This window comes from Gopherus evgoodei, chromosome 5, assembly GCF_007399415.2.
Source record: "Gopherus evgoodei ecotype Sinaloan lineage chromosome 5, rGopEvg1_v1.p, whole genome shotgun sequence".
NCBI classification, from domain to species: Eukaryota; Metazoa; Chordata; order Testudines; family Testudinidae; genus Gopherus; species Gopherus evgoodei.
The window spans coordinates 21,111,908-21,125,331 of record NC_044326.1 but is presented as its reverse complement, the minus strand read 5'-3'; the positions used below and the strand labels follow the sequence as shown (position 1 = coordinate 21,125,331).

Genomic DNA, 13,424 nt, shown 5'->3' with positions numbered 1-13,424 from the left:
CTGCCCTTTGTGAATGACTGCAACTCCCAGGATCCAGAATTATCAAAAAGGTTTGGACTACAACCATGTGTTTGGTACTCTAGACATCATTTTCTGTAACACTACATAGTCTTGGTATTATTGTGCATTTACTTGGTTCCATCCCTTTCTCTTTTTCCCTCTCTGCAAGTTATAGTAAACTTGTTCAAAATATCTACCAGTAAAAATATCATCTAAGGAATAAATTCTACAAGTCAAAGTGAGAATATAAAAATTTACCACTTCTGTCAATGCATAAACTGGTTTCTGCAAGTAAGCAGGTACCTGTGTTATTACACAGTTCTGACCTCATAAGAATATTGTTTATTCATGTTTAAATCTCTGAATGACTTTTTTTTTAAAGCAAGAGGCAGAATATTTTCAAATTAGTTATAACAGTATATACATACAATATTCTACATTTAAATAGCTCCTTAAATAACAACAGAGAATCAAAAAGGAATCATAGGACCACATTTGGGGAAGGAAGCCAGACAGACAATTGGTACATAGTACCAGTGCATAATGGCCTGAGAGAGGAAATGTTACCCAAACACATTGGATCAAACTCATACTCTTACAAAATGGGCTAACAAAAACTCAGTTGATTAAACTGACTGAGCTACATTCAAAATACCCATGTACAAGAAATTACATGGAATACAATTTATCCTGCTCATCAGTACTGACTGTATTCTTTTCTTAACTAAAGTAGAACAGATGGTTGTTTGGTGATTATAATACTGAATTATAGTGCTGCAGTAATGCTATTATATTTAGAACTAGACACTTCCATTCATTCACTTATGATGTTTTTCAAATTACTGCCCGGGCTAATATTTCTCACACTAGGTCTCTACTCAGATTATTTTGCTTTGATGTTTAAAGGACAGCCTACCATTATAAACTTCTGAATATATGGTTTAAAAAAAATCACATTATTTTAAAACTTCAGACAGGAATATAGATATTGTTCTCAATAAGGAATATTTGCTTTTTTCTTGCTTCAAAATATTTGAGAAATAAAACACATATTTGGGAAGAGAGAAATAAAGTAATGAATAATTGGACTATAGGGTTGCACAGTTCATTGCTTCTGTAGACTGAGCACCCATTGAGTCAACACACCATTGCATCCCTCCATTTTCTGATTCCCCCTTTTTCTCACCCCCATGCTCCATTTGCCTGCCCACAACTGCCCACCTATGCCTGGGGCTTCATGTGCCCCAATTCCTCCTTCTTCCCCCACCCATGCTGGGGAACCATGTGCTCCCCCAATCTCCTTACCCTCAAACCAGGATCCCCCAGTCTTCCCTTCATGCCAGGGGCTTTGTGTTCCTTCCCATTCCTTCCTCCCCCCATGCCAAGGGCTCTGTTTCAGTCTTTTTGCTCCCACCTCTGAAGTACCTTTCTTTCTTCCAAATTGGAAGAGTCAGGTAGATTAGTTGGTGTCCCATCTTTCTCTCCTCCTCTCTTCCCCCTCACCCCCCACCATAAAGCAGCCTTTGGGGAGACAGCAGTAGAAGAGAGGAAGGAATGAAGCCTTCTTTAACCTCTTCTCCCTCTAGCTCCCCTTGCTGATTGAACTCTGCTCTGTAGTAGTTAGGCAGCTCTCAGCGCTGTATTTGTTGCTTCCACAGATCCTGTATCATTGACAAAATTACTAAAATATTACTCTCCAGGAATCATTTAAAAGTTTAATATAATGTAGTGTTTTATGTAAAGCTTAATTACCTCAAGATCATCCAGTGAACGAGTAATGCTAAATCGCTTAGATCTTCCAAATGATCTCCGAACAGACACACGTTGGGGAGCCAGGGCTAATCCAACTGGATGTCCAAATTTGGCACCCTAAAACACAGTAGAAAATATAGGGTTACTTATACTTGTATTTTATTTTAGTACTTTATTTACATAGAACAACTCCTCAGAGACAACATCTGACTTCTAGAGATGTCCATCTTTTAATCAGTTTTACAATTGTGTTGACAGGCACATTGAACAGCAAGGAGGAAGATCTTCAGTAAAAGTAATAAAAGTGAGTTAGGTTCCCATTTTGAATGGGTGTTAGGCAACTGTCTCCCCTTTCTGTTTCTGAAATTCTCTACCCAAGTGACTTACTTAAGTTCCTGAAGTGAATTTTCCAGCCAAAGGCCCTAGTTCTGCAAACATTTAGACACAAATGACTTTATGAACATGAGTAATCAGTGGGACTGCTCATCTGCTTAAAGTAAATTGTATGTGTAATTATTAGCAACATGGGTGCCCATATTTGAACATAAGAGAGACCTACCCTACGTTATAATGACTATAAAATGCTTACTCACATTTTCTTCATATGATGCTACAACAATACTAGAATCCATCTTACCCAATCTTTGATGCACTCTTTCTGTATCCTTTTAAACACAGCTGGAACATTCCCTGAAATTTTGGAACTGATTGGATGCAGCATTAGAGTTATCTTATTACACAGAACTGACATCAAGTTGAGAGTAAAATTTTCTTGTGTCCCCACTTTGATTACCGACATTCCCTTTTTATGGCCTAACATCAATAAATTCCCACTTTCTCGCATGAGGTCTAAAATGAAGTCACTGACTACTCTTTAGCTTTGGAGAATAGAGTTATAGCACCCCTATCCTCAACCATAAATGGCATCATAATCCACATCCAAAGTTAAATCAAAATGGTCTTCTGTATTTCAAACGTCTCTATGGAGACATTCTACCAAGCTCAGTTCCTCTCTAGTGAGGGCTTCTTCTTTGTTGTTTCCTTCTCCTTCCCCACACCATCCGAAGCTGGAGAGTCACTATTTTTGTTGCTCCATGTATCTGAAACTTCCCCCAATTTATCATCATGTTATTCTTCCTTTACACCATTTTTCCCAGTGAGGGTCGATGGCAGCAGCATGGAGAATAGGGAAGACCAGATCTATTTTTCCTCCACAACATGTTCCAGCTCCTCCTGGGGGATTCCCCACCATTCCCAGGCCAGCCAAGAAATATAATCTCTCCATCATGTCCTGGGTTGGCCTCAAGTCCTCCACCTAATGCGACATTTCTGGCAAAGTTCCAATGGAAGCCTCCCAGGGGGCATCCTTAACAGGTCCCCAAACCACCTCAACCAACTCCTCTTGATCCGGAGGAGGAGTGGGTCTACTCCAAGGCCCTCCCAAATTGCCGAGCTCCTCACCCTGTCTCAGAGTAAACCCAGTCACCCTGCGGAGAAACTTCATTTCTGTGCTTGTACCCGCGATCTCGTTCTTTCAGCAACCTGTAAACTGAGAGCTTTATCCAAGAACTCAGCTCCCACTTCACCACCATGGATCAGTACAGCACCTGCGTCATTGCCACCACTTCACCAATCCGCCAGTTGATCTCACGCTCCCAACTTGCCATGACTCGTGAACAAGACCCCTACGTATTTGAACTCTTCCACTAAATGTAGCAGCTTCCCCTGCACCTAGAGACAGCAGTTCACTTTCTTCTAGGAAAGGACCATGACCTTTTATTTGGAGGTGCTGATTCTCATCTCAGCTGCTTCACACTCAGCAGCAAAACATTCATATGTGCATCAGAGATCACAGTCTGAAGAAGCAAAAGGACATCCTCCTCTGCAAAAAGCACAGATGCTACCTCTGAATCCCCGTACCGGATGCACTCCACAGCTCTGCTGTGCCTTGATATCCTGTCCATGAAAATTACGAACAGGAGTGGGGACAAGGTGGAGTCCATCACTCACCTTGAACGAACTCAACTTAATGCCAAGAATACAAACACAACTCTCATTCTGAGGGCAGAGGGACCAGATAGCATGCAAAAGCGGCACCGGAACCTTATACTCCCGGCATCACTTCCAATAAGACATCTAAGGGAATGCAGTCATATGACTTCTCCAGGTCTACAAAACAAAGGTAGACTGGATTAGCAAACTCCCATGATCCCTTGAGTATCTGAAGAGAGTAAAGAGCAGGTCAGTTGTTCCAAGGCCAGGACAGAATCCACATTGTTCCTCCTGAATCCGAGGTACAACTAATGGGCATAACCTCCCCTCAAGCACCCTGGCATAGGCTTTGCTGAGGAGGCTGAGGAGTGTGATCCCCCTATAGTTGGAACACACCCTCTGGTATCCTTCCTTAAAGATCAGAACCACCACCCCAGTTTGCCAGTCCACAGGTACTGCACCCGCCTTCCAGGCAACACTGAAGAGGCACATTAACCACTCTCAATTTATGTTGTCTTAAAATGTTCCTTTTAATTATATCATACTTAACTATCCCTTATTTCATCTGCTGTGGTGAGGAAGGATGCAAGTTTACAAAAATATGTACTGTTTGCTATGTTGTCATGGCTTTGTTGGTCCCAAGAATTTTCAGAAACCTGGGGAGACAATTTTATTGGCCCAACTTCTCTTGTAGAGAGAGATAAGCTTTCAAGCGTACACAGAGTTCTTCTTCAGGTCTGGGAAATGTACTCATAGTGTCACAACTAAAAAGTGAAAAGATTGTTTAGCATAAGTAAACATATTTAGAGGGATCATTTCAGGTAAAGTAGCCAGATAATACCTCTCCAGTCACGGGGGGAGGGGGTGGGGGGGGAAGGAGAAGGAGGGGGAAAGCACACAAGAAAAGAAGCAGAGGGGGTGGGTTTAATGGGTTATAGACCATTGTAAAAAGCCACAACTCCAGTGTCTCTATTCCATCTATGATCTTTAGGGTCTAGCAAAGTTATGAACTTAAGGTCTTAGGCTTGTCCTTTGAAGGCGCTATGCAGTTTTCCTTTGAGGATGGTGACTGAGAAGTCTGATATAGAGTACTGTAATTGCTTTGTGAAACATGTTCACCCAGAGATGATAGGGTCTTTTTGCCTTTTATAATTTTTCTGTGTGACATTTCCCAGACCTGAAGAAGAGCTCTGTCTCGAAACTTGGTCTCTCTCAAGAGGAGTTGCTCCAATAAAAGATATTACCTTGCCTATCTTGTGTCTCAAGAATATTTATTAGCGACTGCATGGTTTTTAAATGTTTTTTCCTATTACTTTTCTTCACATTTTTTTCTTTTCTGCCTTTAGGAAAGTCACTGTTCCCAACTCTAAAATTTTTCTTTTTTTTCCCTAAGTGTTTTGTTTTTCTGCATTTGAAATTTACATTAAGCAAAAATAATTCCAGATTCTTATAATTAGATGTTCACAGCTGACTGTACAAAGTAGGGGGGAAAACAGAACACTATGAAGTTATGTCGCTGTTCTATAAGATGATATATCTTTGGTATCTTCTTGGAAGAAAATGACTATCTGTTTATTTACCCACAGGTATTCAATGCTATTGTTTAACAATATGACTCTCATTGGTGGCGTTGCAATTCTCATTGGTGTATATTTACTAGAGACTCCATTTGGAAGTCTTCTTTATTGTAAAACGGATTGCCACGGCCCAGTGTATTTTGCAGGAAGCTGGACCCAAATTCTGGAGAAAGCCCTTGTTTCTGGGGCATTTCAGCAAAGCTTTAAATAAGGAGGTTCTTAACTCACTATGAAAACAAATGATGTAGTATTCACTGTGTTTTTTAATATTGAAATATCTTTGTTTTGCCCCATATTTTCAATTTTCGGTGTACTGACAATGAATAACTACACTGTAGAACCTGCCAGGGAGAAGCAACAAAGTAGAGTCTTGAGGTTTTTGACACCCAGGAACAATTTCAAACTGGAACAAGCACATTAGCCAGATATTTCAGCTATCAAATTATCATCAGTTTAGTATGTTGACATTCAAAGTTGCCATCCTTAGATTTCAATGTTAACGCCTATTGAGCTAAACAGGGCATTTCATATCTCTGAGATAATTTGAAAGTGATCTGCAGATCCAGGCAGGTACTTTTGCATTGGTTCACACATGGTTTATATTTCAAGGCTCTTTGCAATCTTAAAATCTAAAATAACTTTTCCCTCTGCAAAATGAAAGCTTAGATCTGAAGGAATACTCTGCAGCAAAGGGTAGACTCCATGGTGAAATCAGCAAAATGCATCAATATTTATTATAGATAGTCAAAACAATAGCGTGGCACCTTGAGAGTTACTACCAGTGACATTCGATGTTCCCTGTATGCAAGGATGTAAGTTACTTGCACGTAAGTGTCAGAAAGTTTCAACACATTTTAACTACGGAAGGACCACCTCTACATTTATTAAATCTTTCATTTAGTGAAAAAAAACACAAATGAGGAATGCAAGGCAGGAGGAGCTCCAAAGGCTAGCAGCAATGGTAACATCAGTACTTTGGAGGGCAAATGGCATACTGAAGCCAACGGAGAAAGTATTAAAGTACATTTAATGCATACTCCTCAGTGTTCCTTTGGAGTATCACCACAAACAAAAGCTTTCCCAGCAGGTATCCATCTTTCATAAAAGAAGGGTGATGAGAAAGAAAACAAAATATCAAAACTGGGTAAACACATCTGGGACAATGGAGAACATGACATGAGTCTATGACATTTTCACTTTGTTTCCCAGTGCAGCCCAAAGAGAACATAGAAATAATTGCCCAACCTAGGTTTAAATGGTGGCAATCCCTGTGTGCTACTCGAGTGGTTATTATGTACAGATAATATATAATGCAAAAGATTTTAGAAACTAGTTACATCTAAATTTAGGGCAGGGATCAGCAACCTTTGGAATGCGGCTCACCAGGGTAAGCACCCTGGCAGGCTGGGCCAGTTTGTTTACCTGCTGCGTCCGCAGGTTCGGCTGATCGCAGCTCCCATTGGCTGCGGCGCCCATTGGCCTGGAGCGGCGAACCACGGCCAGTGGCAGCCAAGATCGGCCGAACCTGCAGACATGGCAGGTAAACAAACCACACTGGCCCGCCAGGGGGCTTACCCTGGCGAGCCGCATGCCAAAGGCTGCTGCTTCCTGATTTAGGGGGTGGGGAGGCCTGCTTTAAGATAACTCCAATTGCATTCTGCCAATTAGTTTCATTTTCTCTCAATCTCCAGAATCACTAGATTTGGTTATTCAGCAAATGTTGATGTCTGAGTTTAAAACTAAAAGCCTCTTGGGTTATATAGGGTCTGTAAATACAGACACACAGAATGAAAAGGAGGATGAAAAAACCACACGTAGGAGTACAAAACAGAACAGGAAATTAGCATCCAGTCAAAATTTGATGTAAGGTTTTCTGACACTTGTACAAAAATAAATATCTAGCACTTGGTTAGAATCCAGTCATAGCATAAGAAAGAAAATGAGAAATATGACCCCAATAAAGAAAGTGAGAAATACAGCCCCATCTTTACCAAGAATAAAGTAATGCTAGAGAACTGCTTATAAAAAGGTGGAAACTAGTTCAAGTTAATCATTTGCCTGGCCAATTTGGACAAGGCATAAAGTGTTTTTGAAACAGCACTTAAAAAAAAATAAAGTATTTCCTAAAGTCTTTCTTGCATTGAAGAGCTGAGTTAGAGATACCTATAGGAGACATAGCCCACGTCCAGACTAACCCGCGGCATCGGCGGGTTAAAATCGATTGCTCGGGGATCGATATATCGTGTCTAGTCTGGACGCGATGTATCAATCCCCGAGCGTGCTTACATCAATTCCAGAACTCCATCAACCCGAACGGAGTTCCGGAATCGACATGGAGAGCCGCGGACATCGATGCCGCGCCGTCTGGACGGGTGAGTACCTCGATTTTAGAAATTCGACTTCAGCTACGTTATTCACGTAGCTGAAGTTGCGTATCTAAAATCGATTTTAATACCCTAGTCTGGACGTGGCCTAAGAGAACTAGACACTGCTAAAGAAAGACTACTTCTTGAATCTCTCTGCAAAATATTTAAATTTCCCAATAAGTAATTGCTGAAGTCTCTCTTCCCCTGCCTTCTCTTTCCAGAGATTTAGTCTGTACAAATGGGCCTGGTCTCTGGAAGAGGAAATAAGTTGGAAGTCTATTTATCACATGCACACAATAAATAAATAAATAAATAAATAAATAAATAAAATAAATCTTACAGGAACAGATATCTCCAGTTAACTACAGCCAAAGACTTTTTGTGAGAATCTACTGAGGAAAAAGGACCTATGGCTTGAACAGAAAATAGCTATTACAATTAGAATCTGCAAATCAGCTAGACTGTAGGAAGTCACGGCATTTATTTGCATAAAGCAGTGGTCCCCAAACTGTACAGGGGCACACATCAGGGCCCAAGCTAGCCCCCACGGGAGTTGGTGAGGGAACACCACCGAGTCCCACTCCACCCCCAGCCACGGCTCTGGCCCCACCTCCACTACACCCCCAGGCCAGCTTTGGCTCCAGCCGCAGCTCCACTCTGTCCCCAGGTGAGCTCTGCCCTCATTTCCTCTGCACCTCCAGGCCAGCTCTGCCTCTAGCCTCAGCTCCACCCCCATCCCCAGTTCAGCCCCCAACTCTGCCTTCAGCCCAAGCTCCTCTGCTGAGCCAATTGTGCAGTAATAGGGGAGAGGGGTTGGTGGACAGATTCCATTACTGGTAAAGAGGAGTGTGATGGGAAAAGCTTGGGCACCATTGATGTAAAGGAAGATTTCAGAGGCTGTGTCTTTGATATTTTCTACTAGTAACTGAAAAGTTTTAACATGCATGTAGTTAGTCAGTGGTTAGAGGAACTATTAGGGAGGATATAACAGTACTGATTACCCTTTGTGATATAAGCATGGCCAAATGGCAGCAGGAGAGTGATAGATGGGAGATATGTAAGCACCAGGATGATGAGAGCCTTATTCCCTGTACAGGGAAGAGAGGCTGCTACAGATTAATTAGAGCATCTAAAACCAATTAAGACAATTAGAGCACTTGAAGCCAGTCACCTGATAAAAAACGCCTGCTTCAATCAGACAGTTGGAGGAGTTGAAGCAGGGTAGTTTGGTGTTGGAGCAGAGAGCAGTTTGGAGAACTGCTGTAGCGGGCCAGAAGACCAAGGTAAAGAGAAACCTGGCTTGTGCAGAGCAGAGGGACTCTACAGACACAAGGGGTTGGGAGAAACTTGGCCCAAGCAGAGAGAGGGCAGGAAGCCCCACAAGTTGAAGGGCCAGAGAGGGAAGTAGCCCAGAGGAAGGAATCGCTAGCTCAAGTGGTTCATTGCTATCCCTAGGGCCCCTGGGCTGGGAGCCAGAGTAGAAGGCGGGCCCGGGTCCCTCCCTCTCCACTCTCCTTTTCTGGGACACTAGTGGGACAGCTGATACCACAGTTCAGGGGCGAGAAATGGTGCCCTGAACCCCCCATATGAGAAGGCGTGGGACACATCATAATAGTGCCAGCAATTTGCCACACCTTGTTATATACAGTAAAAGCTATTTTATCTGGCACTTCACCAATGGGAAGAATCTATAAACCAGCATTTCTGATCTTCACTGAAATTCTGGTTTATAATCTAGCTGGCACGAGGCCCCGAGTGCTAGCAACACAGCTCCCCTTAGCCAATGGGAGCTGTGGAGGTAGCACGCAGAGCTGCCTGCCACACCTCTGCTTAGAAGCAGCCAAGAGAGGTCACCACTTGCAGGGAGCCTGAGGTGAGCGGCCCCCGGATCCAGCACCCCAAGCCACTAACCTGAGCCCCTCCTGCACCTAAACTCTCTCCCCCTTAGTTAACCAGCATTTTTACCCCCCATTCTCCCAACATGTCGGATAAAACAGCTTTTACTGTAGTATGAACTATTGCAGAAAAATTAGAAAGGATGAAGCTGACTTTTTCAAAGAAGCAGGCTGCCATCTGGCTAAAAAATACTTTGAATCATGCATATATGCTAGATTAACCTTTTTTTTTTTTGGTACAGAGTGCCAATTCTATCACAATTTATTAGTTAAATAGTGGTATAAGGTATGTTTTCTATAATACATAATCTCTGGATCAATAAACCAGAAGAGTAGATAGATGTTGGAGCAGAGGCTGAAAAGAAAAGCCAAAATTCCTGAAGCCTAACCCCAGAATGGTAAAGAAACTAGAAAATCAATCTGACAACTTAGGAAGTCTTATACCTGTTAGTAAATATTAACCCTTTTAGTTTATTTTTTTCTTGCATATTAATTTACATATGAACTATTCTTCCAAAATCTTTATAGCATTACCAAAGAGTGTGTTTGAATTCTAATTAGTTTTTAACCTGCAAGTGACCTATATTTAGGAGTTTCATATGATTGAGTGTTGAGCTGTATCTAGTTTTCCTCAGCATTTTCATATCTGTAAGAGTCCAGGTGTCTAGCAGAAAAAACTATCAAACTACTAAAAGTGTATACAAAAAAGTATAAACAAAACTGGGTGATATTGTTATAGCAGATTTTTCTATAAAGAACTGGGTAGTCAATAAAAAAATTGCTAGTACAGATGAATTCTGGAAGAAATGATACAATAATGATATAATAATAATGACCAGATTAGAGCTCCCCTTAGCTTATCACTCATGTAACCTAAAGATACCACAAAAAATCCATAAGAAATTAAGTAAAATGAAAAAATCAAAACAAGACACATAGTAAAATTAATCATGAAAAAGTATTTTTCCCTCAAAAACAAGTTTTTGTCTCAGACCATATAAAAAGACAGGGTTTTAAAAATTAGGTGGGGTAGTGCAAACTGTGGTATCTCACTGATAACAGATAACAAAGACACCGGGTACATCTACACTCCAGTATAAGTCCAAGCTAAAGCCTATCCACCACTTCTATCCACACACAAATCATGCTAACTCAGGGCTTTGACCAAGGGTCCTAGGACCTTGTGAGGTTGCAGGATCTGAGACCAGGTCAGGCCTTGACCCAGGATTTGAGCCCTATTGTTTTGTAGTGTAGACATAGCCCTGCTTGACTCAGGTCCTGGGACTCCTCCAAAAAGTATCCCACAATCCCACAGGCCAACATCCTTTGTCCTATCTATTCCAAGGATCTTAAGAACATAATGACCGTACTGGGTCAGACCAAAGATCCATCAAGCCCAGTATCCTGTCTACCGACAGTGGCCAATGCAAGGTGCCCCAGAGGGAGTGGACCTAAAAGGCAATGATCAATTGATCTCTCTCCTGCCATCCATTTCCATCCTGTGACAAACAGAGGCTAGGGACACCATTCCTTACCCATCCTGGCTAATAGCCATTAATGGACTTAACCACCATGAATTTATCCGATTCTCTTTTAAATGCTGTTCTAGTCCTAGCCTTCACAACCTCCTCAGGTAAGGAGTTCCACAAGTTGACTGTGCGCTGCGTGAAGAACTTCCTTGTATTTGTTTTAAACCTGCTGCCTATTAATTTCATTTGGTGACCCCTAGTTCTTGTATTATGGGAATAAGTGAATAACTTCTCCTTATCCACTTTCTCCACACCACCCATGATTGTATATACTTCTATCATATTCCCCCTTAGCCTCCTCTTTTCCAAGCTGAAGAGTCCCAGCCTCTTTAATCTCTCCTCATATGGGACCCATTCCAAACCCCTAATCATTTTAGTTGTCCTTTTCTGAACCTTTTCTAGTGTCAGTATATCTTTTTTGAGATGAGACCACATCTGTACACAGTATTCGAGATGTGGGCGTACCATCGATTTATATAAAGGCAATAATATATTTTCAGACTTATTCTCTATCCCCTTTTTAATGATTCCTAACATTCTGTTTACTTTTTTGACAGCCTCTGCAAGCTGCATGGACATCTTCAGAGAACTATCCATGATGATGCCAAGATCTTTTTCCTGACTCGTTGTAGCTAAATTCACCCCATCATATTGTTATTTTTTCCAATGTGCATTACTTTACATTTATCCACATTAAATTTCATTTGCCATTTTGTTGCTCAATCACTTAGTTTTATGCGATCTTTTTGAAGTTCGTCACAGTCTGCTTTGGTCTTAACTATCTTGAGCAGTTTAGTATCATTTGCAAACTTTGCCACCTCAACGGTTTACCCCTTTCTCCGGATCATTTATGAATAAGTTGAATAGGATTGGTCCGAGGACTGACCCTTGGGGAACACCACTAGTTACCCCCTCTCCATTCTGAGAATTTACAATTAATTCCTACCCTTTGTTCCCTGTCTTTTAACCAGTTCTCAATCCATGAAAGGACCTTCCCTTTTATCCCATGACAGCTTAATTTACATAAGGGCCTTTGGTGAGGGACTTTGTCAATGGCTTTCTGGAAATCTAAGTACACTATGTCCACTAGATCTCCCTTGTCCACATGTTTGCTGACCCCTTCAAAGAACTCTAATAGATTAGTAAGACACGATTTCCCTTTACAGAAACCATGTTGACTATTGCTCAACAGTTTATGTTTTTCTATGTGTCTGACAATTTTATTCTTAACTATTGTTTCGACTAATTTGCCCAGTACTGATGTTAGACTTACTAATCTGTAACTGCCGGGATCACCTCTAGAGCCTTTTTTAAAATATTAGTGCTACATTTGCTGACTTCCAGTCATTGGGTACAGAAGCCGATTTAAAGGACGGGTTACAAACCTTAGTTAATTGTTCCACAGCTTCACATCTGAGTTCTTTCAGAACTCTTGGGTGAATGCCATCTGGTCCCGGTGACTTGTTAATGTTATCAATTAATTTCAAAACCTCCTCTAGTGACACTTCAATCTGTGACAGTTTCTCAGATTTGTCACCTACAAACCTGGCTCAACTTTGGGAATCTCCCTAACATCCTCAGCCGTGAAGACTGAAGCAAAGAATGAATTTAGTTTCTCCGCAATGACTTTATCATCTTTAAGCACTCCTTTTGTATCTTGATCATCAAGGGGCCCCACTTGTTGTTTAGCAGGCTTCCTGCATCTGATGTACTTAAAAACAACATGTTATTACCTTTGGAGTTTTTGGCTAGATGTTCTTCAAACTCCTCTTTGGCTTTTCTTATTACATTCTTGAACTTAATTTGGCAGTGTTTATGCTATTTTCTATTTGCCTCTCTAGGATTTGACTTCCACTTTTTAACGGAAGTCTTTTACATGCCATGGTGGCTCTTTTTTAGTTTTTTTACTGTGTTTCTTAATTTGGGGTATACATTGAAGTTGGGCCTCTATTGTGGTGTCTTTAAAAAGCGCCCATGCAGCTTGCAGGGATTTCACTTTAGTCCCTGTAGTTACCTCTTTGACCAGCTCCTGCACTCCACTCAAGACTAAATCTAGAGTTGCCTCTCCCCTTGTGGGTTCCTGTACCAGCTGCTCCATGAAGCAGTCATTTAAAGTATCAAGAAATTTTATCTCTGCATTTTGTCCTGAAGTGAAATGTTCCCAGTCAATATGGGGATAATTGAAATCCCCCATTATTATTGAGTTCTTGAATCTCTTCTGTTGAAAATGGAAGCCACCACCCTTGGTGTACTACAGCAGCTCAGTGAGTCAGTGTTAACCTTTCTGAGCACTGAATTGCAAATACACCAGAC

At 41.4% G+C, this 13,424-nt stretch overlaps 1 protein-coding gene across 2 annotated transcripts in view; it reads right to left on the bottom strand.

Moving 5' to 3' along the window:
- The window catches only part of RGS12 (regulator of G protein signaling 12), a 168,036-nt gene that overhangs the window by 125,725 nt on the left and 28,887 nt on the right, over positions 1–13,424 (bottom strand). For both annotated transcript variants that reach the window (XM_030563834.1, XM_030563835.1), the window contains exon 3: positions 1,753–1,869. In XM_030563834.1, coding sequence (XP_030419694.1) covers positions 1,753–1,869 — 117 coding nt within the window. The remainder of the gene's footprint in view (positions 1–1,752; positions 1,870–13,424) is intronic.